Below are 18,953 nucleotides of genomic sequence, written 5' to 3'. Positions count from 1 at the left end.
CAGAGCTCTCATGGCTTGAGCACTGCAGGTGAAGAAACCCTATGTGTGTCTGGGGATGGAGAGGTGTAAGGAGACCTAACTACATGGAGCTGATAGATCCAAAGGCCAAGGTATCCTGTTGGGTGTTCAACCATTGCTTTAGTTTAAAATATGTCTTAGATCCACAGTGCTCCCAGGGTGAGTAGGAGAGGTCCCAGCATCTCCTGTTGTAGATGAAAAGCCTCCCTGTCTCCAGATGAGAGACTACACACATCTCCTTTTCACCCCATTTGCATGCCTGGTATTACAGAGGCCTTGCCTGCCCTCTCCATGTCCCCTCTAAAGTAGCAGCAGGCAGCTGGCTCCCCCCACTCCCCTGGGTGCATGTGGGCACAAGGATGAATAGGCTAAAGTGTATTTTCAGGGCTTTGAAGTTGGCAGCCTTGCAGAGGGGGTGACTGTTACTAGTCAACAAGATGGAAATGAAACTCAAGAGTGCTGTTTTCTCACTGCTGTGTGGGGAAGACAAATGACCTCTTCCCAGCCAGCAGGGACCTCTGCTCCAGCTGACGCCTCTGCAGTAGGTTTCATTAGGTGGGGACTGGGTCCTCAGCTCACAGTTGTTGTGTCTTGTGGAGACAGAGGGCCTTTTGGGCTGGAGATCTCCATATGGTTGTGGGGACAATGGCAGATTAGTAAGTTCATAGAATGGTCTGGGTTGGAAGGGACCTCCAAAGGTCATCTAGTCACAGAATCACAGAAACATTCAGGTTGGAAAAGACCTTCAGGATCACCAAGTCCCACTGATAACCCTAGTCTACAAGGTTCACCCCTAAAGCATATCCCAAATCACCACATCCAAACCACTTTTAAACACACCCAGGGCTGGTGACTCAGCCACCTCCCTGGGCAGCACATCCCAATGCCTGACCACTCTTGCTGGGAAAATTTTTTTCCTAATGTCCAGCCTAAACCTACTCAGTCATAGCTTGAGGTCATTCCTTCTTCTATCACTAATTACCTGTGAGAAGGAACCAGTCTCACCCACTCTCCAGTCAGCAGGGGCATCCTCAACTAGATCAGGTTGCCCAGAGCCTTGTCGAGCCTCACCTTGAATGTCTCCATGGATGGAGCCCCAACCACCTGCCTGGGCAACCCAAATGTCCTCTCTTCTTCCATGCCTCTACCCTCTATACAGGTACTTGCCCTGCCAGGCAGGACCCTGCTCCTAACTGTACTGGAGAGCACAGGGAGGAGGAGAGGGGCAGTGGAGGCATTGCTGAGGCTGGTGGTGGTGGCTGAACTGTGGGATGATCATGTCGCACAGTGGACAACCCAGCTCCACAACTCTGCCAGCATCTTGTGCCTGATTTTGTAATGGTGCATAAACCATTGCCATGGAGTGGTGTCTTCAGTAAGGTGGTGGCACTGATGGAGGCCTTCATGTGACAGCAGCTGATAGGACACTTCTGGATGGGTCTCTTCCCTCCAAGGTGAGAGCAGCTGTGTGACTGTGTCTGGCAGCAGTGCCTTGCCCTTTGATCATGCTGCTGAACACCAACATCTGCATGCAGGCTGGGGAGCCAGCTGGAGCAACTTTCTCACCACTTCAACCCAACAAACACCACAGGCCAGGCTGGGTGGTTCTGCCAGAGGGGTGATAGCTTGTGTGGCCTCCCTTTCCCTCTGCATCCCTGGTTTAGTCTATAGTGTGGAAAGGTTTGGCCCAGATTTGATGTTTGTAATTGAGTAGCCTGGCCTGGTTCCTCTGCTGGCTCCACTGGAACTTCAGAGCAGAATACTGAATTAACCAGGTTGGAAAAGACCTTCAAGATCATCAAGTCCCAACACCATCTACTCAACTAAACCATGGCACTAAGTGCCTTATCCAGTGTCTTTTTAAATACCTCCAGGGATGGTGACTCCACCACCTCCCTGGACAGCCCATTCCAATGGCAAATCTCTCTGTGAAGAATTTCTTCCTAACATCCAGCCTGAACCTCCCCTGGCACAGCTTGAGACTGTGTCCTCTTGTTCTGGTGCTGGTTGCGTGGGAGAAGAGACCAACCCCCACCTGGCTTGAGGTAGTTGTAGAGAGTAATAAGGTCTCCCCTGAGCCTCCTCTTCTCCAGGCTAAGCAGCCCCAGCTCCCTCAGCCTCTCCTCATAGGGCTTGTGTTCCAAGCCCCTCACCAACTTTGTTGCCCTTCTCTGGACTCGTTTCAGCAAGTCAACATCCTTCCTAAACTGAGGGGCCCAGAACTGGACACAGTACTCGAGGTGTGGCCTAACCAGTGCAGTGTCCAGGGGCAGAATGACCTCCCTGCTCCTGCTGGCCACACTGTTTCTGCTAGTTGCAGGCTGCACTGGCCCATGCTTCACTGCAGAAACAGGCAGATTGCAAACAGCTTTTGCCACACTTGGGATCTGGAAATCACGGTTCTGGCATTTTTTGGGTCAGCACTAAGGTCTGATGGATCCAATCAGGGGCATGATCTGCTGCTTCTGGTGACAGCCTGGTGCTGTGCCATTGCACAGAGGATGTTTCTGCAATCTCACTGCACCATGCTGGTGCTGTTCCCATGCTTCCCATGAGCTGGACCTCTTCCAGGGAGTCAGTTGCTCACTTCTTAGTACACGAGAGCAAAGAAGAACACTCACAGAGTGGCAGGTGGCATGTGTGGCACATATGGCAAGGGAAGGACATTTAACGTCAGCAGGGAGCTGTGCAGAGATGTGTGCACAGCCAGTTTGGCTAAGGAGAAAATTAGATCCCCAGAGACCTGTTAGCTCTCTGTGTGCTTGGAGGCATTCACATGCAGGGTCTGGCAACTCCTGAGCAGATAAAAATAGAGTTCACCGCCCGTCTTGTCTCTCTTTGTTCTCATGCGCTACATGGTGGGCTGGAAACCAGCTCAGGTGGCCCTACAGCACTGGCACTGCCTTGGGAGCTGGAGGAAGGAAGATGCCAGGGTGATGGTGGAGGAACTGAGCCTGGTGGCGTAGGGCAAACACCTGGTAACTTTACTGTCCTGTGGACTGGGCACATCTTTTGCTGCAGCTTGTAGTGAGAGACCCAGGGAAATCTTGGCCAGCCACTGGCACGTACATCAAGTGGAACAGGAAGCTGGAGTTACCATGGCAAGATGGCACAGGAGAGAGCCTAAAACAAGAGCCATGTTGACTCTGTGACATCTACTTGCTAGCTGTGGTGAGGCACAGCAATGGTATCTGGGCTGATGTGGCTCCTAGGCATGTGCCAGCAGCCTTGAGTGTGTGTGGAGCAGGAAGCCTGACACACATGTTCCTGCCCATGGGGTCCCACTTTGGTAGTGCTTTTTATGCCCAAGGCAGAGGGTATTGTCAGTGGCACTTCTGCCCAGAGAAGTATTTGGCATCTCACAAGGATGGGAGGAATTGGATGACTCCCTGCTTGCTCAGTGACCTGACCTGTATGAGCTGTGCCTGTGGTACTGCAAGGTTTCACCTGAACATGGGAGGGGAACACCTTGGCAGCTGAGATCTGTTGTGGCAAGAGCAAGGTTGCCACTTGCCTTGGTGTCCCCATGATGGTCCAGGTGCCTATATCTGGTGTCCTGTCTGGCATGAGATCTGTAGGTGACTGAATCAGGCATGAAGGCATCTGGATAGTTGTGCACAGGTCCTGTTTGGCTCAGCAGGGAAGGTCTCCTGCCTGGTGTAGGCTGGTGGCTACTTCTCCTGGGCAGGGGAGCTTCCCTTGCCTTCTACCAAACCCTGGAGAGCAGGGGCCTTCAGACTGGTGTATGTCTCACTTGCATGAAGTATACCAGGGCTGAAGGATGCCAAAGGAGGGACAGTGGCAAGTGTGAAGTGGGCAGGTTTCGGAGCTGCCTCTGCTGCTCGTGGGATAATAAATGGAGCCAGGATTTATGGATGTAATATGAGTGGGCTTGAAGCCAGGTGCCTTGTATGGTGTGGTATTCCCTCTCTTCCCTGAGTCCTAGCAGAGCTGTCTTCCTTTTCAGCATGTTTGTGAGCTAATTGATAATAAGCTTGAGTGCTCTCTAAGCAGTGCCTCTCCTGTGCTCCAGGGTCTGCAAACTGAGCCATGAATCCCATCTGCCTGCAGAGGAACCTGTTCAGAGTCCAAGAAGGGGAAGTTTCTGGTCTGTGGTCAATTTGCTGCTTTCCAAGGCTGGCTGCTTCTCTCTCCCCCTGTAGACACAGACGCTGGTGTTGAGACTGTCCATTCCTTTGTGATGCTTTAGTGGAAAACCAGCAACTGCTGAGCATTACAAAGGGGAAAGTGAATCACTAATTTTGGTCCCCGTGGCCCCAAGTGGAGAGGGCATCTAGCCAAAGGGACAGGCAAACGGACAAGACAGACGCTGACTGTATTGTTCAGCATTTAAAAGCCAGGGCAGAACCTGCCTGTTGGCCTGGCTGGCTAGCAGGGGCTGAGTCATGCTCAGCCATCCTGGCAGAGCCCTCTCTGCTTGGAGCCATGTGTGCAGGCTGAGGGCTCAGGGAGCTGGGGTAGGTGCTTACCAATACTGCAGCAGCTCCCCTGCATGGGACCCTGCTCCCAGCCCCGTGGGTGGCATGCTGCCTCTGTCACGTACCTGGAGGCAGCAGCTTCATCCCAGGCAGCAGACTGGTTGTGTTTGTTGAGTTTCGGCCCTGGGTTGGGGGTTTCTGGACCTGGGAACATGTTTCATTCTGCAAGGCCTGGTTACCATCAGCTTTGTTTTGGCCAGTACTGTCCTACTCTGTTGTTACCCTCTGCGGTCGCTATTATCTCTCCCTGCTGTTCAGCAGGGTGCAGATTTGTTTCCATCTGGAAGAGTGACTTTCCATTCTGGCTAGCCCTTGCCTTGTCTGGGGTTAGCACCCCTCCCTTCTGACTGCACTGTCCACTATTCACTCTCTCCACAGTGCCTCAGGCCATCCACCCTGCTATGGTCAGTCAGGCTTTGGCCGGGAGCAGCCTGAGGCAGGCTGGGTGAAAAGCCAGCAATGCTCCTGTGGCACTTGGCTCTACATTTCCTTTACGCAAACACAAGCCTCACCATTTCCCAGCTCACCACTGATTTGGCCAAAGTCAACAGCTGGATGAAGAGGGGCCGACAGAAGCTAAATCCAGGAAAGACTGAGGTGTTGCCACTGGGGAGAGGGAAGTGCTTTGAAGAATTTGCCACCTTTGCCTCTAGCCCCGAGGAGCGTGGCTGGTGTTAGATCACTAAGAGATGCCACAGCTGTATACCCACCTGGATCTCCTATGGCTTTTATTTACCCAAACAACTGTGATCATGAAAAGTGATCAGAGACTGAAAAATACCTTCTATAGAGAGGGGGTTAGAAAACCAGCATTGCTTTCAGGACCCTGTGGTCTTGGCGACTTAGACTTTGCTGTTGTGATTGCTTGTAACTAGTCGGCAAATTGCAGGCTTTAAAACGCCAAACCAAAATCAAACCAAGTGATTGATTCAGAAAAGAGCAGTTTTCATGTTCATCTGTGTTGTTGTCAGGAGCCTGCCAGCTCAGAGAGATGCCACTCATCTCCTCTGGGCAGTGAACAAGCACCTTGCATCAGGAACAGTGTGGCCAGAAGGAGCAGGGAGGTCATTCTGCCCCTGTACACTGCACTGGTTAGGCCACACCTCGAGTACTGTGTCCAGTTCTGGGCCCCTCAGTTTAGGAAGGAGGTTGACTTGCTGGAACGAGTCCAGAGAAGGGCAACGAAGTTGGTGAGGGGTTTGGAACACAGCCCTATGAGGACAAGCTGAGAGAGCTGGGGTTGCTTAGCCTGGAGAGGAGGAGGCTCAGGGGAGACCTTATTGCTCTCTGCAACTACCTGAAGGGAGGTTGTAGACAGGTGGATGTTGGTCTCCTCTCCCAGGCAGCCAGCACCAGAACAAGAGGACACAGTCTCAGGCTGTGTCAGGGGAGGTTTAGGCTGGATGTTAGGAAGAAGTTTTATACAGAGAGAGTGATTGGCCATTGGAATGGGCTGCCTGGGGAGGTGGTGGAGTCACCATCATTGGAGGTGTTCAGGAGGAGACTTGATGGGGTGCTTGGTACCATGGGTTAGTTGTTTAGGTGGGTTGGATTGGTTGATGGGTTGGACACGATGATCTTGAAGGTCTCTTCCAACCTGGTCTGGTCTATTCTATTCTATTCTATTCTATTCTATTCTATTCTATTCTATTCTATTCTATTCTATTCATCTGGGACTGGGCAAGAGAGTTATCATATCTGAGGAATACAACATTTTTATGCCTACTCTACCCTGGTGTCTCTAAAGTAAATGTAGAGCAGAGTGTACCTAATAACAAAGCTGACGTGAAACAAAGCATTTACACACGGACAGAGGCGCAGGTCCCTTGCTGGGTGTCATACAGGTGTTGTGTGGGTCCTGCAGGGATGTGTAGCACTAGAATGTAAGGCACCAGGTCTCCCTCAAAGACTTCTGGCATATGTCCTTGAGGGCTGTATGGAGAGTCCAGGTCCTCGACCTGCACCTCAGAAGAGGGAAGCTACCAGTGCCTGTTGGGTTGTTTTCAACTGCTGCAGGTGCAGGGCAGTGTCTGCACAGCTCCCTCCCACCCTGAATCTCTTTTGATTTTGATTAGCACCTAATGTCTATAGGAGTGAAGCTTTCCACGTGCTGGTGACTGAGGTCTCTCAGCCAGTGACTTTTCAGCTGTCAGCCTCTTAGAGATCAGCTGAAATACACACTTCCATGCTCCTGGACAGAGAACTCTGATCTCTCTTCCTTCCCTCTGTGCCCCGCAGTTTCCCCTGAACCGGGGCTGTGCTGCTGGACACTGCGGAGGTGTGCACTGCAGGACAGCCCAGGAGAGGTGTCTAAGGAGCCTGAGAGCTCTTTCTGCCCCAGAGGCTGTGCCTGACTTGGGGAAAAGTGTCAGCAGCTCTGATGGATGAAGAGCAGGGAAACCAGCTGCTTGGCAGGCGGTTGCCTAGAAAGGAAGAGACCACTGTCTCTTTGCAGTGATCTGTGCTGGCCATGTGCCTGGCTGGAAAAGTGGAAGTGAGTAATACTGTGCTGAGGAAGGCTGATTGAATGTGAAGCCCCAGGCTTTGAAGTGTCCTGGAACATAGTGCTTGAGGTGTCAGCCTCCTCTGCCTCTTCAGTACCTCTTCCCTGTGCAGGTTGAGGCATGTTTGGCTCTGGATGTGGCTCTGAGCAACCTGATCTAGTGTGAGGTGTCCCTGCCCATGGCACGGGGGTTGGAACTTGAGGTCCCTTCCAACCCTAACAATTCTGTGATTCTGTGGTGAGTGGTAGCACAAGCTGATCTGGAGCCATTCCATCTGTTTCCCATTCTCACTCTTACTCTAGGACAGCCACACCAACAGGAGAACTCGTGGCAGTGCAGATCCCTAGGAACTGAACAAGGTCCAGACATATATTAAGATCCATCCAATGCTTAGGGGTTGCTAATACCTTCTGGCCAGGTCTGCACTGATGTGGTGAGATCAGGTTAATTTCCCAAGACCCTTCAAGCAAGCCAGTTCCTCTCTGCCCAGTGTGGACTGACTGAGGGTTTGGAAGGGAGCAGCTCTGTTTTCTGTTCCCTGACCATGAGCCAGCCACTTGGTGTTGCTTAAGGATGGATTGGGACTGACAAACTGAGATGGAAAGCTGCCTTTTGCCATTGATTTCTGTGGCCTGGGGTAGGATGGTGTTACTCAGCTCAGTGCTCAAATCCCACAGCTCATCCGCCTAGAATAGAACCAAATAAACAAATTAATTCAAAGCAAATCTGCCTCCCCCTGCTGTGACACACACTGGAATGCTTTGCCAACAGGATCCCAGTAGGATGGCTTTTCCTCAAGTGTTGCAAGCCATGGAGTAATGTTCCTCCTCTGTTTTTCCTTTGTGAAGTTGGCACTGCCCTTCTCAGTAAGCACATATAATCCACGTCTCTTTGTAACTGACATGCTAATGATTCTTTTATTTAAAGCCCTTCATATGTTGGGGTTTTGTTTTGTCTTTTAACAAAATCTGATGATCCTGGGAATGACAGGAGTTGGCCTTACAGCCAAGGGGTGGAACTCCTTTGGACAGGCAATGTGCAGCACCCAGCCAAGCTCTGCTACTTGCACACAGCATACTCCATTCCGCAAGTGCACGTAATGAGTCTTTGCAAGCACAAGAGCTGATAGTTCCCTGTCCTATATCACCAGTCACCTTCACCTGCTGACTCTTCAGAGATCAGGGCTGAAATTGCCCTCAAGTGACCAGCACTAGGATAACAAATGTTGCTGGTCTGGGGAACTCTCACTTCTTTTCCTTGGCATGCTTCTATCTATACAGTAAAAGACTTGGAGCTCCGGTGACATCCACCTGTAGGACTATGCTTGGAGACTCTCACCAGAGATAGAATAGAATAAAGTAGAGTAGAGTAGAATGGAATGGAATAGAATAGAATAGAATAGAATAGAATAGAATAGAATAGAATAGAATAGAATAGAATAGAATAGAATTAACCAGGTTGGAAAAGACCTTCCAGATCATCAAGTTCAACCTATCATCCAACACTATCTAATCAACTAAACTATGGCACCAAGCACCCCATCCCGACTGGGGACTTCTGTCTCTGGGATAAACCCCTTCATTCTTGTGGATTCCTGCAGCTCAAGTCCAGAAGCCATCAATAGATAACCTAAAATCACCTCCAGGACAGCAGAGGTTATGCATCTGTATATCTTATGACACTGAGATACTTGAATGTGTCCAGAGAAGGGCAACAAGGCTGGTGAGAGATCTTGACCACACTGATGAGGAGAGGCTGAGGGAGCTGGGGTTGTTTAGCCTGGAGAAGAGGAGGCTCAGGGGAGACCTTCTTGCTCTCTTCAGCTTCCTAAAAGGAGGTTGTAGACAGGTGGGGGTTGGTCTCAGGCAACCAGTGGCAGAGCAAGAGGACGCAGTCTCAAGCTCTGCCAGGGGAAGTTTAGGCTCAAGGTGAGGAGAAAGTGCTTCACAGAAAGAGTAATTTGCCAGTGGAATGTGCTGCCCAGGGAGGTGGTGGAACACTGTCCCTGAAGGTGTTCAAAAACAACTGGATGTGGCACTTGGAGCCATGGTTTAGTTGTCAGGAGGTGTTGGGTATTAGGTAATAGGTTGGACTTGATGATCTCTGAGGTCTTTACCAACCTGGTTGATTCTGTGATTTTATTTAGCTGCATTTGCATTGTTCCAGTGCTGTCTCCCAGCAGCGCACTGACTCTCCTGAAGCGATCTTCTCAGGGGCTGCATCCATTAGTGAGGTGTTTTTGTGCAGAAGGAAAACAGCTACGCTGCTGTGTGTGGGCGTGATTGCTAGCAGGGAATCGTTTGCTTGGCTTTGCAGATGTTGTTTTGTGGTTTGCCTTTCTTGGTTAGATTACAAGGCTCTTTACACCTGCTGTTTCGTTTCAGTGGAGAAATCTGTGGCTTGTAATCAGAGCACCTCTTCATCTTCTTTTTTTGCTAAACTGACAGGATTGACTGCTTCAGGTTTCTTTCAGAAAGGCATTTTCACCAAGCCTCAAATTACTTTTGTCTTTTTTTTTCCCTTCCCTGTAGCCCCTCCATGTTTTTAATTGTCCTCAATAGATGTGGCATATTTCAGGAGAGCTAGATGTGATATTTTAACTTATGTATATATACCCTGCTGTGATGAAGATCATAGAAGCACAGAATATTGCAGGTTGGAAGGGACCTCCAGAGATCATCAAGCCCAACTCCCCTGCCAAAGCAGGGTCACTTAGGGTAGTGAGCACAGGAATGCATCCAGGTTTTTGAATGTCTCCAGAGAAGGAGACTCCACAGCCTCTGTGGGCAGCCTGTTCCAGTGCTCTGTCACCCTCACTGTAAAGAAATTTCTCCTCATGTTGAGGTGAAACCTTCTGTGTTCAAGTTTGTATCCATTGCTCCTTGTCTTATTACTGCACACCACTGAAAAGAGCTTGGCCCCCTCCACTTGACAGCCACCCCTCAGATATTTGTAGACGTTGATTAGATCCCCTCTCAGTCTTCACTTCTCAAGATTAAACAGCCTCAGGGCTCTCAATCTCTCTTCATAGGGGAGGTGCTCAAGTCCCCTAATCATCCTCATGGCTCTCCCTTGGATCCTCCTCAGCAGGTTCCTGTCTCTCTTGAACTGAGGAGCCCAAAATTTGACACAGTATTCCAGTTGTGGTGTCACCAGGGTAGTGTAGAGACAGGGAAGAACCTCCCTGGACCTGCTGGACACACAGAGAATCATAGAATGGCTTAGGTTGGAAGGGACCTTAGAGATCATCTACTCCAACCTCCCCGCCATGGGCAGGGATACCTCTCAACTAGACTTGATGTGTAGGGAGGCAAAAATACCTCCCTGTTCCTGCAGTGTTTCCCTGCTCTGATGTCATTGAGGACAATGTATGACAGCTGATGTTTAATTGATTGCCATTACCCCCAAAATCTTTACAGCACTGCTGTTTTCCAGGATTGTCTCCTATCAGCAACTGCTGCCTGCATTCCTTCTTCCTAGGGGTGCAATTCTGCCTTTGGCTCTGTTAAAACCCCGCTCTTGCTGGGATGGATTTGCCCACCACAGTGCTCCAGAAGGCTGTGTGTGATTGCTCTGCTCTCATCACGATACACCACGCTGCAAATGTTTGTGTCAGCAGCAGACCTTATCAATGTGGATCTGATGTTTATTTTGAAATAATAATAATATTTATTTCCAGATGAAGCCCTGGAACTGTGCCAGGTCCTGTCCTGATCACCGTGGAACCCGTCCGATTCCCTCCCCAGCGACCACCGCTCCTTGTGTGCTGTCACCCAGCCAGTTTGTTATTCATTTCACATGTGCCTGATAGACATTTGTGCTGCTGTGTTTATTTTTGTATCAGAATAGCACGGGCTCTCAGCCTGTCAGAGTGCATGTGTGTAATTATATTCAATTAAGAGAAAGGACTCCTTTGACAAGGGTGCTTCTCCACTCCCCTCCCAAGGAGAGACAGGCTCTTCTCCACTGCACCCTGGGACAGGACAAGGGGTAATGGATACAAACTACAGCACAGGAGGTTCCACCTCAACTTGAGGAGGAACTTCTAGGAAGGGAATTGGCAGGTCTCATTGATAGGGCTTTAAACTAGATTTGAAAGGGGAAGGGGCTGAAACCAGTCCCCCCAGACAGGAGTCTGAGGGTGGTAAGCTGCAGTCAGGGACACAGTCTCAAGCTGCGCCAGGGGAGGTTTAGGCTGGAGGTTAGGAAGAGGTTCTACACAGAGAGAGTGATTGCCCATTGGAATGGGCTGCCCAGGGAGGTGGTGGAGTCGCCGTCATTGGAGGTGTTCAGGAGGAGACTTGATAGGGTGCTTGGTTGCATGGTTTAGTTGATTAGGTGGTGTTGGGTGATAGGTTGGACACAATGATCTTGAAGGTCTCTTCCAACCTGGTTTATTCTAATGACATTCTGCACTGTGAGGCTCACAGAGCACTGGAACAGGCTGCCCAGGGAGGTTGTGGATCTTCTTCTCTGGAGACTTTCAAGACCCATCTGGATGCATTCCTGTGTGACCTGTGCTAGATTCTATGGTCCCACTCTGGCAGGGGGGTCCCTTCCAACCCCTAACATCCTGTGATCCTGTGATCCACAGACCCAATTGATTTGTCTCCACTTGTCTATTCCTTGCTTTCAGTTCCCAATTAATTGACCTGTGCATCATCTTTTCCATTCTGTTGTTCAGGGCTGACAGTTACCTTGTGTATTGCCCTCAAACCTGCTTAAATACCAGCACAGCATTACCTCGCTTTCCATCTCCCCATATCTTACCCTTATTCCATGCTGATCCAAGCCAGAAATGTTGGTGAGCCAGAGCTGCTGTCAGCCAACTCTCCTTGGATCATCCAGGCCTGTTTGATTTAGGTATCTGTGTTTCTTGTAGACACTCTAACACCTCCCCTGTGCTGGCTATGACAGGGGAAATGGCAAAAAATATACAAATAAACTGACCTCTCTGGACACTTTGGTGGGACAGAGTTAGCCTAGAGGTGTTGGATAGGGTATGCAGAAGACCTGTCAGTGTTTCAGTAAGGTTGCAAAGGAATCCAAGGCTGGGACTTTCCAAGAAACTCAAGGGGCATATGGGAAGCCAAAATATTTTGGCCCCTGGTGTGCTAAAGCCTTTTTCCTTGTCAATGGTGCAGGCAAGAGTGAGAGAGACATTTGCAGGTAAGCACAGAGTGCCCTGTTGGAAACTTGGTGCTGCCAGTCAGTGAAAAGGAATGGAAGCAAAGTGTAGTGGAGAAAGATGTGCTGTTTTGCTGGGTTAATGCAAAGTGCTCTGCCTAACAGTCTACATGGCTTTATAAAAGAGCATAAGAAGTGTGACCTTGTGAGCTGGATGGTTTCTCCGTGTTTAATTCCCAGAAAGCACCAAAAGCCATAAATGAAGCTACTGCAGAAAGTTGTAACTGCACTTACAGGGTTGAGTTCTTGGTCATTTTACTTGCGATTCATGGACCAGGGTTTGCTTATTTGCTTCCCCTGGCTTCTCTTTGGACTCTCTTGTTGTTTTTATGGTGCTTGTTTGGGGCTGGGAAGGCAGGTCCTAAGAAAGCTGCCACCATAAGGACAAGTGTGTTTGGAGCTGCTTACGTTTGCTGGGGTAAGGATGTGATGGGAAAAGGAGCAGCCCTTGAGCCTGGTGGGCAGGTAGAGGTTCTTCAAGGCAGTGGGGCATCCCTGGGCTGATAGTGTGGGGAGGGTATCTGGGTTAGTACTATGCCCTGCAACCCTGGAGTTGAAATAGTGCCATTGTGATGACTGAAAGTAGGTGAGGAGCTGGACCTTGCTCAGGTAGGCAGAACTCTGTGCCTAGGTGGAGGCTCAGGCAGCTCAGCATGAAGGCTGCTGCAGGGTGTCCTGGTGGACAGGCACTGTGGGTCAGCAGTTACTTGTGAGGAGGGTGACTTGTTTTCCTCTCTTTTCCACAGCACTCAGAGCAGAATTGGCTCTCCTGTTTTCCCCCAGAACGCAGGGCCATCACGAACTGTCCGGCGCTACCCGGCCACCAATGGCCAACTCGTCTCTAATGCACTCCCCAATGGGAATGGACATGAGCAGAGCAGCCCTGGGCCACATGTGGTTTCCCAGGAGCACACTTTAGCTGCAAGGGGTAAGGTCTCCAGGGCTTTCACTCTTTTGGGGCTTCTTGTTGGGATGTTGTGGGAAAGGTCTAAGGAAACCTGAACTTCTGGCACTGTACCACTGGGTAGGATGTAAAGGGAAGGTCATCATGGGCATTGCTGGACTTGACAAAGAAAAAGACCCTGCTGAAGGAGGACAGATTGAAGGAACAAAATGCTGACAACAGGGTAGAGGTGGCAGGATCATGTGACAAATGCCTCCCAGAGGAGTTGAACATCACCCCATCTTGCTGCCCTGAAAGAGGATTGCTTCAGTCTGTAGCAAAGATGTCTCCCAGCTTCCTCCTCAGTCTGAGCAGCCCTTGAGATCAGATTGTGTAACCAGCACTTAGTTCTTCCCTTTGGCTGCCCCCTCGGTGCCTTCTGACATGAGCAGGGATCAGACCAGGCTGCCAGGATGTGCAGTTGCTGAGCCTCAGTGCCTCCCCAGCTAGGGCAGTGCAAGATGTCTCCTGCAACTTTGCTCCCTCTGAAGCCATGATTCCTCACTGTGTGACATTTCAGCAGTGAGCCTGATTCAAGCTGTGATCTGAAAGTGCCCTGAGATGCAACTGCTGCCTCTGGCACAGAAAGTGGAGCACCCACAGAAGCAGCTGTCTTGGTGGGCAGGGGTGGAGGGCTCTGGTGTCAAGACAGCTGGTTCATGGTTACACAATAGCTCTGTCTGTTGTGCATTTTCTACAAAGCCCCAAGAGCTTTGAGTGCAATTTCTCCCCATATCTGATGTGAGGATGGGGAGGAGCTAGGAGGGGACCACAGGTAGCTGCAGGAGGTCAGTGAACACTTGTAGGAAGACACTGGATTTTCAAGCCCTGATGCACTCTTTGATGGATACCAACATGAATATTCATGTGGAAGGCCCTCCACTGGTTTAAGGGCAGCCAGTCTCCCCAGCTGCTGACATGGCTGGGGAAAGAATACTGTCTAAAGCAGGAAAACATCCTTTATACTGGAATTAGTGTGTGTGTCCCCCTTCAGTGAGATTTAGGTGCTCCAGCTGGGCAGGCAGAGCATGTTGCTTACCATTTTTCCTGTGCTGACAGACTATTACTGATGCTGGAGCAGAGGACAGGCTGGAATCAGCAAGGGGCAAGAAGGGGCACTGCCCTGGGGAGGTACACAGACCGCTCCTTGCTCTGGGAATACTTGAGCTGAGCATTACTGGCCCCCTGGCCTGGAGATGTATTTTCCACTCAGCACCATCCTTTTCTTCCATAGGGGCCAACCTGACAGAGAAGATTAGGAAGATAAAAATTGTCTTCACACCCACCATCTGCAAACAGACCTGCCGAAGTGGACGCTGCTACAACAGCTGTGAGAAAGGAGACACCACCACTCTCTACAGCCAAGGAGGGCATGACCACGATCCCAAGTCTGGCTTCCGCATCTGTGAGCACCCCAGGGCCCTCAGCTCATCTTGCCTGCTCCCCTGCACTCCTCCTTTCCCCCTTCCTGCTTCTCCAGACTGAGGACTTGGGCTGCTACAGGGCTGGGAGGAGATGGCTTCTCTCAGTGCCTCGGAAGATGTCTCCTCGGGTCTTTGGGGCTTACTCCACCTTTATCTCTAGGGGAGGAAGACAGACTTTGCCTCATTGTTCTCTGTCCTGGGCAAGCAACTTCTGTTTCCATCCCACCCCAGGTAGAGGGGATGCGTGCGCTGGAGTCAGGCCTGCAGCCAAGCCTCGCCACCCCCTCCTTCTTGGAGCCAGCTCACTGCTTTCATTGGCATCCTGTCGTGGGGCTGACTTTCATCATCTAATTTCCTCCTGTTCTCTCCTTTCACTCACGTGGCAGCCAGGAGAGCTGGCTGCAGGTTGCAAGCTGTTCTTATAAACAAGGCTTCAGAAACCTCTGCTTGCCTTTCAGAGCTGCTGGGGTTGCTTATCAGGTCACTGGGACACTCAGCTGTGAGTTGGACATATCACCTCACCGTGGAGGCCATTGGTGGGAGCAGCCCTCAGGGCCTAGAGGGACCTGTCCTCTGCAAGCATCTCTAACTCTCAAATTCTTCTAACACTAAGAGGGTTCAAAGTCTGGCTGTAGTGGACACCAACTGATACGGGGTTCACAGGAATTCCTGTCCAGATCCCAGCCCAAAGATGGGTTTCCTCCTTGCAAAACTGGTGGCTGGGCTTGAGCAGATGAACTTGGAGCAGGGTGGGAGCTCATTCTTTGGGATGAACTTGACAAGCTATCCAGGAATGTGCAGCAGCAGCAGCATCTCATCTCACACGGAGATGAGTCACGATGATCTCTTAGGAAATCCCATGCTTTGCCTGAGTGTCACTCACACTGAGAAATGCTCTAGGTTGCTCCAAGTACCTGATGAGGCCAGAAAAGATGTGACTGCGGTTTCATCTGTGAATGCTTTTTCCAAGCCCGAGCAAATGAATTGCTCCTGGTTCTTTAGTCTCACTCTGCACTTCTTCCACTTGAACTGCTAGCAGGGCCAGGGCTGGCTGGGAGACAGGCTCTGAGGATGTGGCTCTCTGCCTGTTCTCTCCTTCTGCCTCTCCACTTAGTTCCCTTCTTGGCTGGGAGAAAAAACCCTGCCAAGTTGAGAGAGGGCAATGCAGAAGAGAAGGAACTGTGCTGGCTCAGTGACATGCAGCTCTTGCCCTCCTGAGAGGGATCTTGCTGTGCCAGCATCACCACCTTGGCCCTGGAGGGGCTGCCCTGCAGGAGTGCCCCAGGCAGGCTTTGACCCCAGGTCTCAAGGGAGAGCTGATAATTTTCAACCCATGACTCCAGTTCTGAGCAGGACTTGGGGAAGATGGTGGTGTACATAAAGAACACCAGGCTGCCTCCAGGCTGCAAACTCTGACTCCATCCTGGTGCTGGGCCTGGTTCTTGGGTGCCGTGGGGGTAGTACTGGCCCAGATCCAGCTGCCTGTCCTTCCCCAGCTGCCCTTGGCAAGAAGCAGTGTCTGTTTCTTTGCTAAGCAGACCTCGCTTTGCCTTGCAGACTTCTGCCAGATCCCCTGCCTGAACGGAGGGCGCTGTGTGGGCCGGGACGAGTGCTGGTGCCCCTCCAACTCCACAGGGAAGTTCTGCCACCTGCCAGCTCTGTCTCTGGAAAAGAAGCAAGGAAGGAGAGCCCCAAAGGCCCCGGCCAGTGGCTCAGTGAGGCACTCCACCTATACCCTGCCCTTGTCCAACCAGCTGGGTGAGTGTGGCCAGTGGCTCCAGACCCCACATCCTTCTCCTAACTGGGTGCTCTTCAGATCTTCACTAACAGGCCCATGGAGGCTACTACCTCCTTATGCTTGCCTTTTCAGGCCAAGCTCTTAGAAAAGTGGTTCCCCTAGTTTCTGAAGACCTTGGCTTGTTGGTTTTTGTTTTGTTTTGTTTTGTTTTATCCTGTTGCTGGGCCAGAGAAGTATTTACTTTTCGATGCAACCTTCCTCTAAATTTCCTGGTGGCATCAGTCTACCTTTTCTCCCTTGTTGCTTTGTGGATGACAAGATGCTCTTTGGGTCCCATATTGTTGCCAGATTGTCACAGCTGTGATATAAACTCATTTTTCAGCTTCCCTAAACCCTTCCTTGGTGAATGTCCACATCAACCATCCTCCAGAAGCCACTGTACAGATTCACCAGGTGGCCAGAGTACGAGGCGATGCAGAGGCGTCAGAGGAGAACAGTGTGGAGGCTGCCCTGGTGCCTCAGCTGGCCACCTCACCTTGGTATGCCTATGCCCATGGGAATGGCAACAGCATTGCCACAGAGAGCAGGCAGCAGCATCAAAGAGCCCCAGGGCTGCTGGGGAGGTGCTATCGTGAGGCTCTCCATGGGCAGGTAAGGAGTCACCCATCAAGCATGGGAGTCTGTTTAGATTCATTTGGTTTGCGTTGGCATATGGGGCAACAGGAGCCTTTCATTGTGTGAAGCTGTTCACCATCGGTGTGGGCATCACCCAGACGCCATGGGCACGAGCAGCAGTGTGTTGGCACTTGGGAAGAAAGCTCCTTGTTTTGGCCCAACAGGGTGGTGACCTCGCTGCCTTGCCCTGACCAAGATGTGCCCTCGGGCAGTGCAGCTCAGACTTAATGGCTTTCAAACACAGGCTCGTTTAAGAAGGGTGCCCTATTTATAGCAACATTTACAGGCTTGCTCTGAGATTATTGTAGGAAACACATAAAACATAGGAAAATTCCTTTCCCTCTCAGACGATAAATGAAAGTCTGATTTCCATGGAACGATGCCGTCCTGGGCAGCTCGGCTGGGGCTTGGGAAGCGAACGCACATGTGAGGCTTTCTCACCACTGTCCCACAGTCATCATCATTTTCTTATTTTGTCTTTCCCCATATGTTTCTCTTGTCTCACTGGAAAAAGATCAGAGGTTTTTGGCACTCACAGGAACACCTGTGAGCTGCCCCAGAGCAGCTTGCACTCAGTGAGACCCTCCGTCTAGGCAGGCTGGGACTCGGCCCTCTTTCCCCTGCTCCCCCTCTCCCCTGCTCCCCCTCTCCACTACTCCCAAGCCCTTCCTGAGGGGCTGCTCCCGCTTCCCATCCCACCCTTCAGTAGCTCCCATCCAAGCTGTTTCTAGTGAGATACATTCTCAGCCATTCCCTAGTGTAAAAATAAATGTGAGCAGACCCTGAGGCTGGAAAATCCCAGCTGCTCCATGGGGAAACAGCAGCTCTCTGGTGCTGGCAGCAGATGATGATGCACAGAGATGCTCACAGATGCCCAGAGAGGCTGTGTGTGGAAGATACTCTGTGGGGGTGAGGGTGTCATCAGAAGTAGCCTTGCTGTGCTTGCATCTCACCCAGCCAGGGCAATGCCATGCCCGGGAGAGGGCGAGGAGCCCTCTGGGCAGAGTTGCCTCTCCTTGCTCAGCTGCAGCCGAGCCCATTGGTATGTGAGTGCTGGGCAGGCGGCCACGTGTGCCTGGATGGGGGCCAGCTCTGGCCTGTGGGCCCAGCAGCTCCACTCGATCTGGGAAGCCTGTAATCCAGTGGGCCTTGCCAGGGGGGCGAGGGATGCAGGAGAGAGGGACTCATTAAGCAGAGAAAAGTGCCTGACCACAAGCTCCCTGCAGGGCTGGAGTGGTGCACCCGTTTTGCTGGCTAATCAGCCAGGCATGGGGCTGATCCCAGGGCTTTGCTGGGTGATATTATCTCTAGTTCATCTCCTGTTCTGTTTGATGTCCCTTTCCCCTCTGAGGGGTCCAGTCAAGGGAATCTCTCGGTTTTCTGTCTGCACGACTGTTTACTGTCTTAAACCACAGTCCAATGGGGAGCTATGCTGGGAGGGCTGTGCAAGCCTGTGACCCCCAACTGTTGTCCCCCATGCTGGCTCTGCCTCCATTGTGCCAAATGGCCCCAGCGGACAGGAGTTTATCCTCCCCCATTCCATGGAAGCCTGATCCTCTGGTTCTCTCTCTGCAGTGTACCAACCCCCTGCCAGGGCTGACCAAGCTGGAGGACTGCTGCGGCAGTGTGGGGCTCTTCTGGGGTGCAGACCGGTGCCTGGCCTGCCCACCCCGGCCAAGTGAGTACTGTGGCTGCCTGGGACTGTGCAAGAAATGGCCTTCACCCTTGGCATGCAAAAATGGTTGTCCTGTTCCATGTGGCCAAGGAGGCATGAAGCAGAGCAATAGGTCCCCTGATATAAGGCTCTCCTTTGTCCAATGCCCTCAAGAATGGGCAGCGTGCCTGAGAATGGCGCACAGGGCCATGCTGGCCACCACCTCAGCCCATGCAGCAGGGAGCAGCACTCTGGTTTGGGTGCTGGTCCCAGGTTCAGCACTTTCTCCCTAAACTGCCCCTGCAAAACCC

At 51.4% G+C, this 18,953-nt stretch overlaps 1 protein-coding gene across 1 annotated transcript in view; it reads left to right on the top strand.

Annotated features, from left to right (window-relative positions):
* Positions 1-18,953, top strand: part of LTBP2 (latent transforming growth factor beta binding protein 2) — a 77,387-nt gene that overhangs the window by 24,045 nt on the left and 34,389 nt on the right. Inside the window, exons 4-8 of the mRNA XM_068165556.1 lie at positions 12,955-13,136; positions 14,386-14,556; positions 16,133-16,333; positions 16,696-16,964; positions 18,564-18,666. Coding sequence (XP_068021657.1) covers positions 12,955-13,136; positions 14,386-14,556; positions 16,133-16,333; positions 16,696-16,964; positions 18,564-18,666 — 926 coding nt within the window. The remainder of the gene's footprint in view (positions 1-12,954; positions 13,137-14,385; positions 14,557-16,132; positions 16,334-16,695; positions 16,965-18,563; positions 18,667-18,953) is intronic.

This window comes from Melanerpes formicivorus, unplaced genomic scaffold, assembly GCF_026170545.1.
Source record: "Melanerpes formicivorus ecotype bairdi unplaced genomic scaffold, bMelFor1.0.p_v2 SCAF_90, whole genome shotgun sequence".
Taxonomy (NCBI): domain Eukaryota; kingdom Metazoa; phylum Chordata; class Aves; order Piciformes; family Picidae; genus Melanerpes; species Melanerpes formicivorus.
The sequence above is the reverse complement of the archived record's forward strand: the minus strand, read 5'-3'. Positions and strand labels throughout refer to the sequence as shown.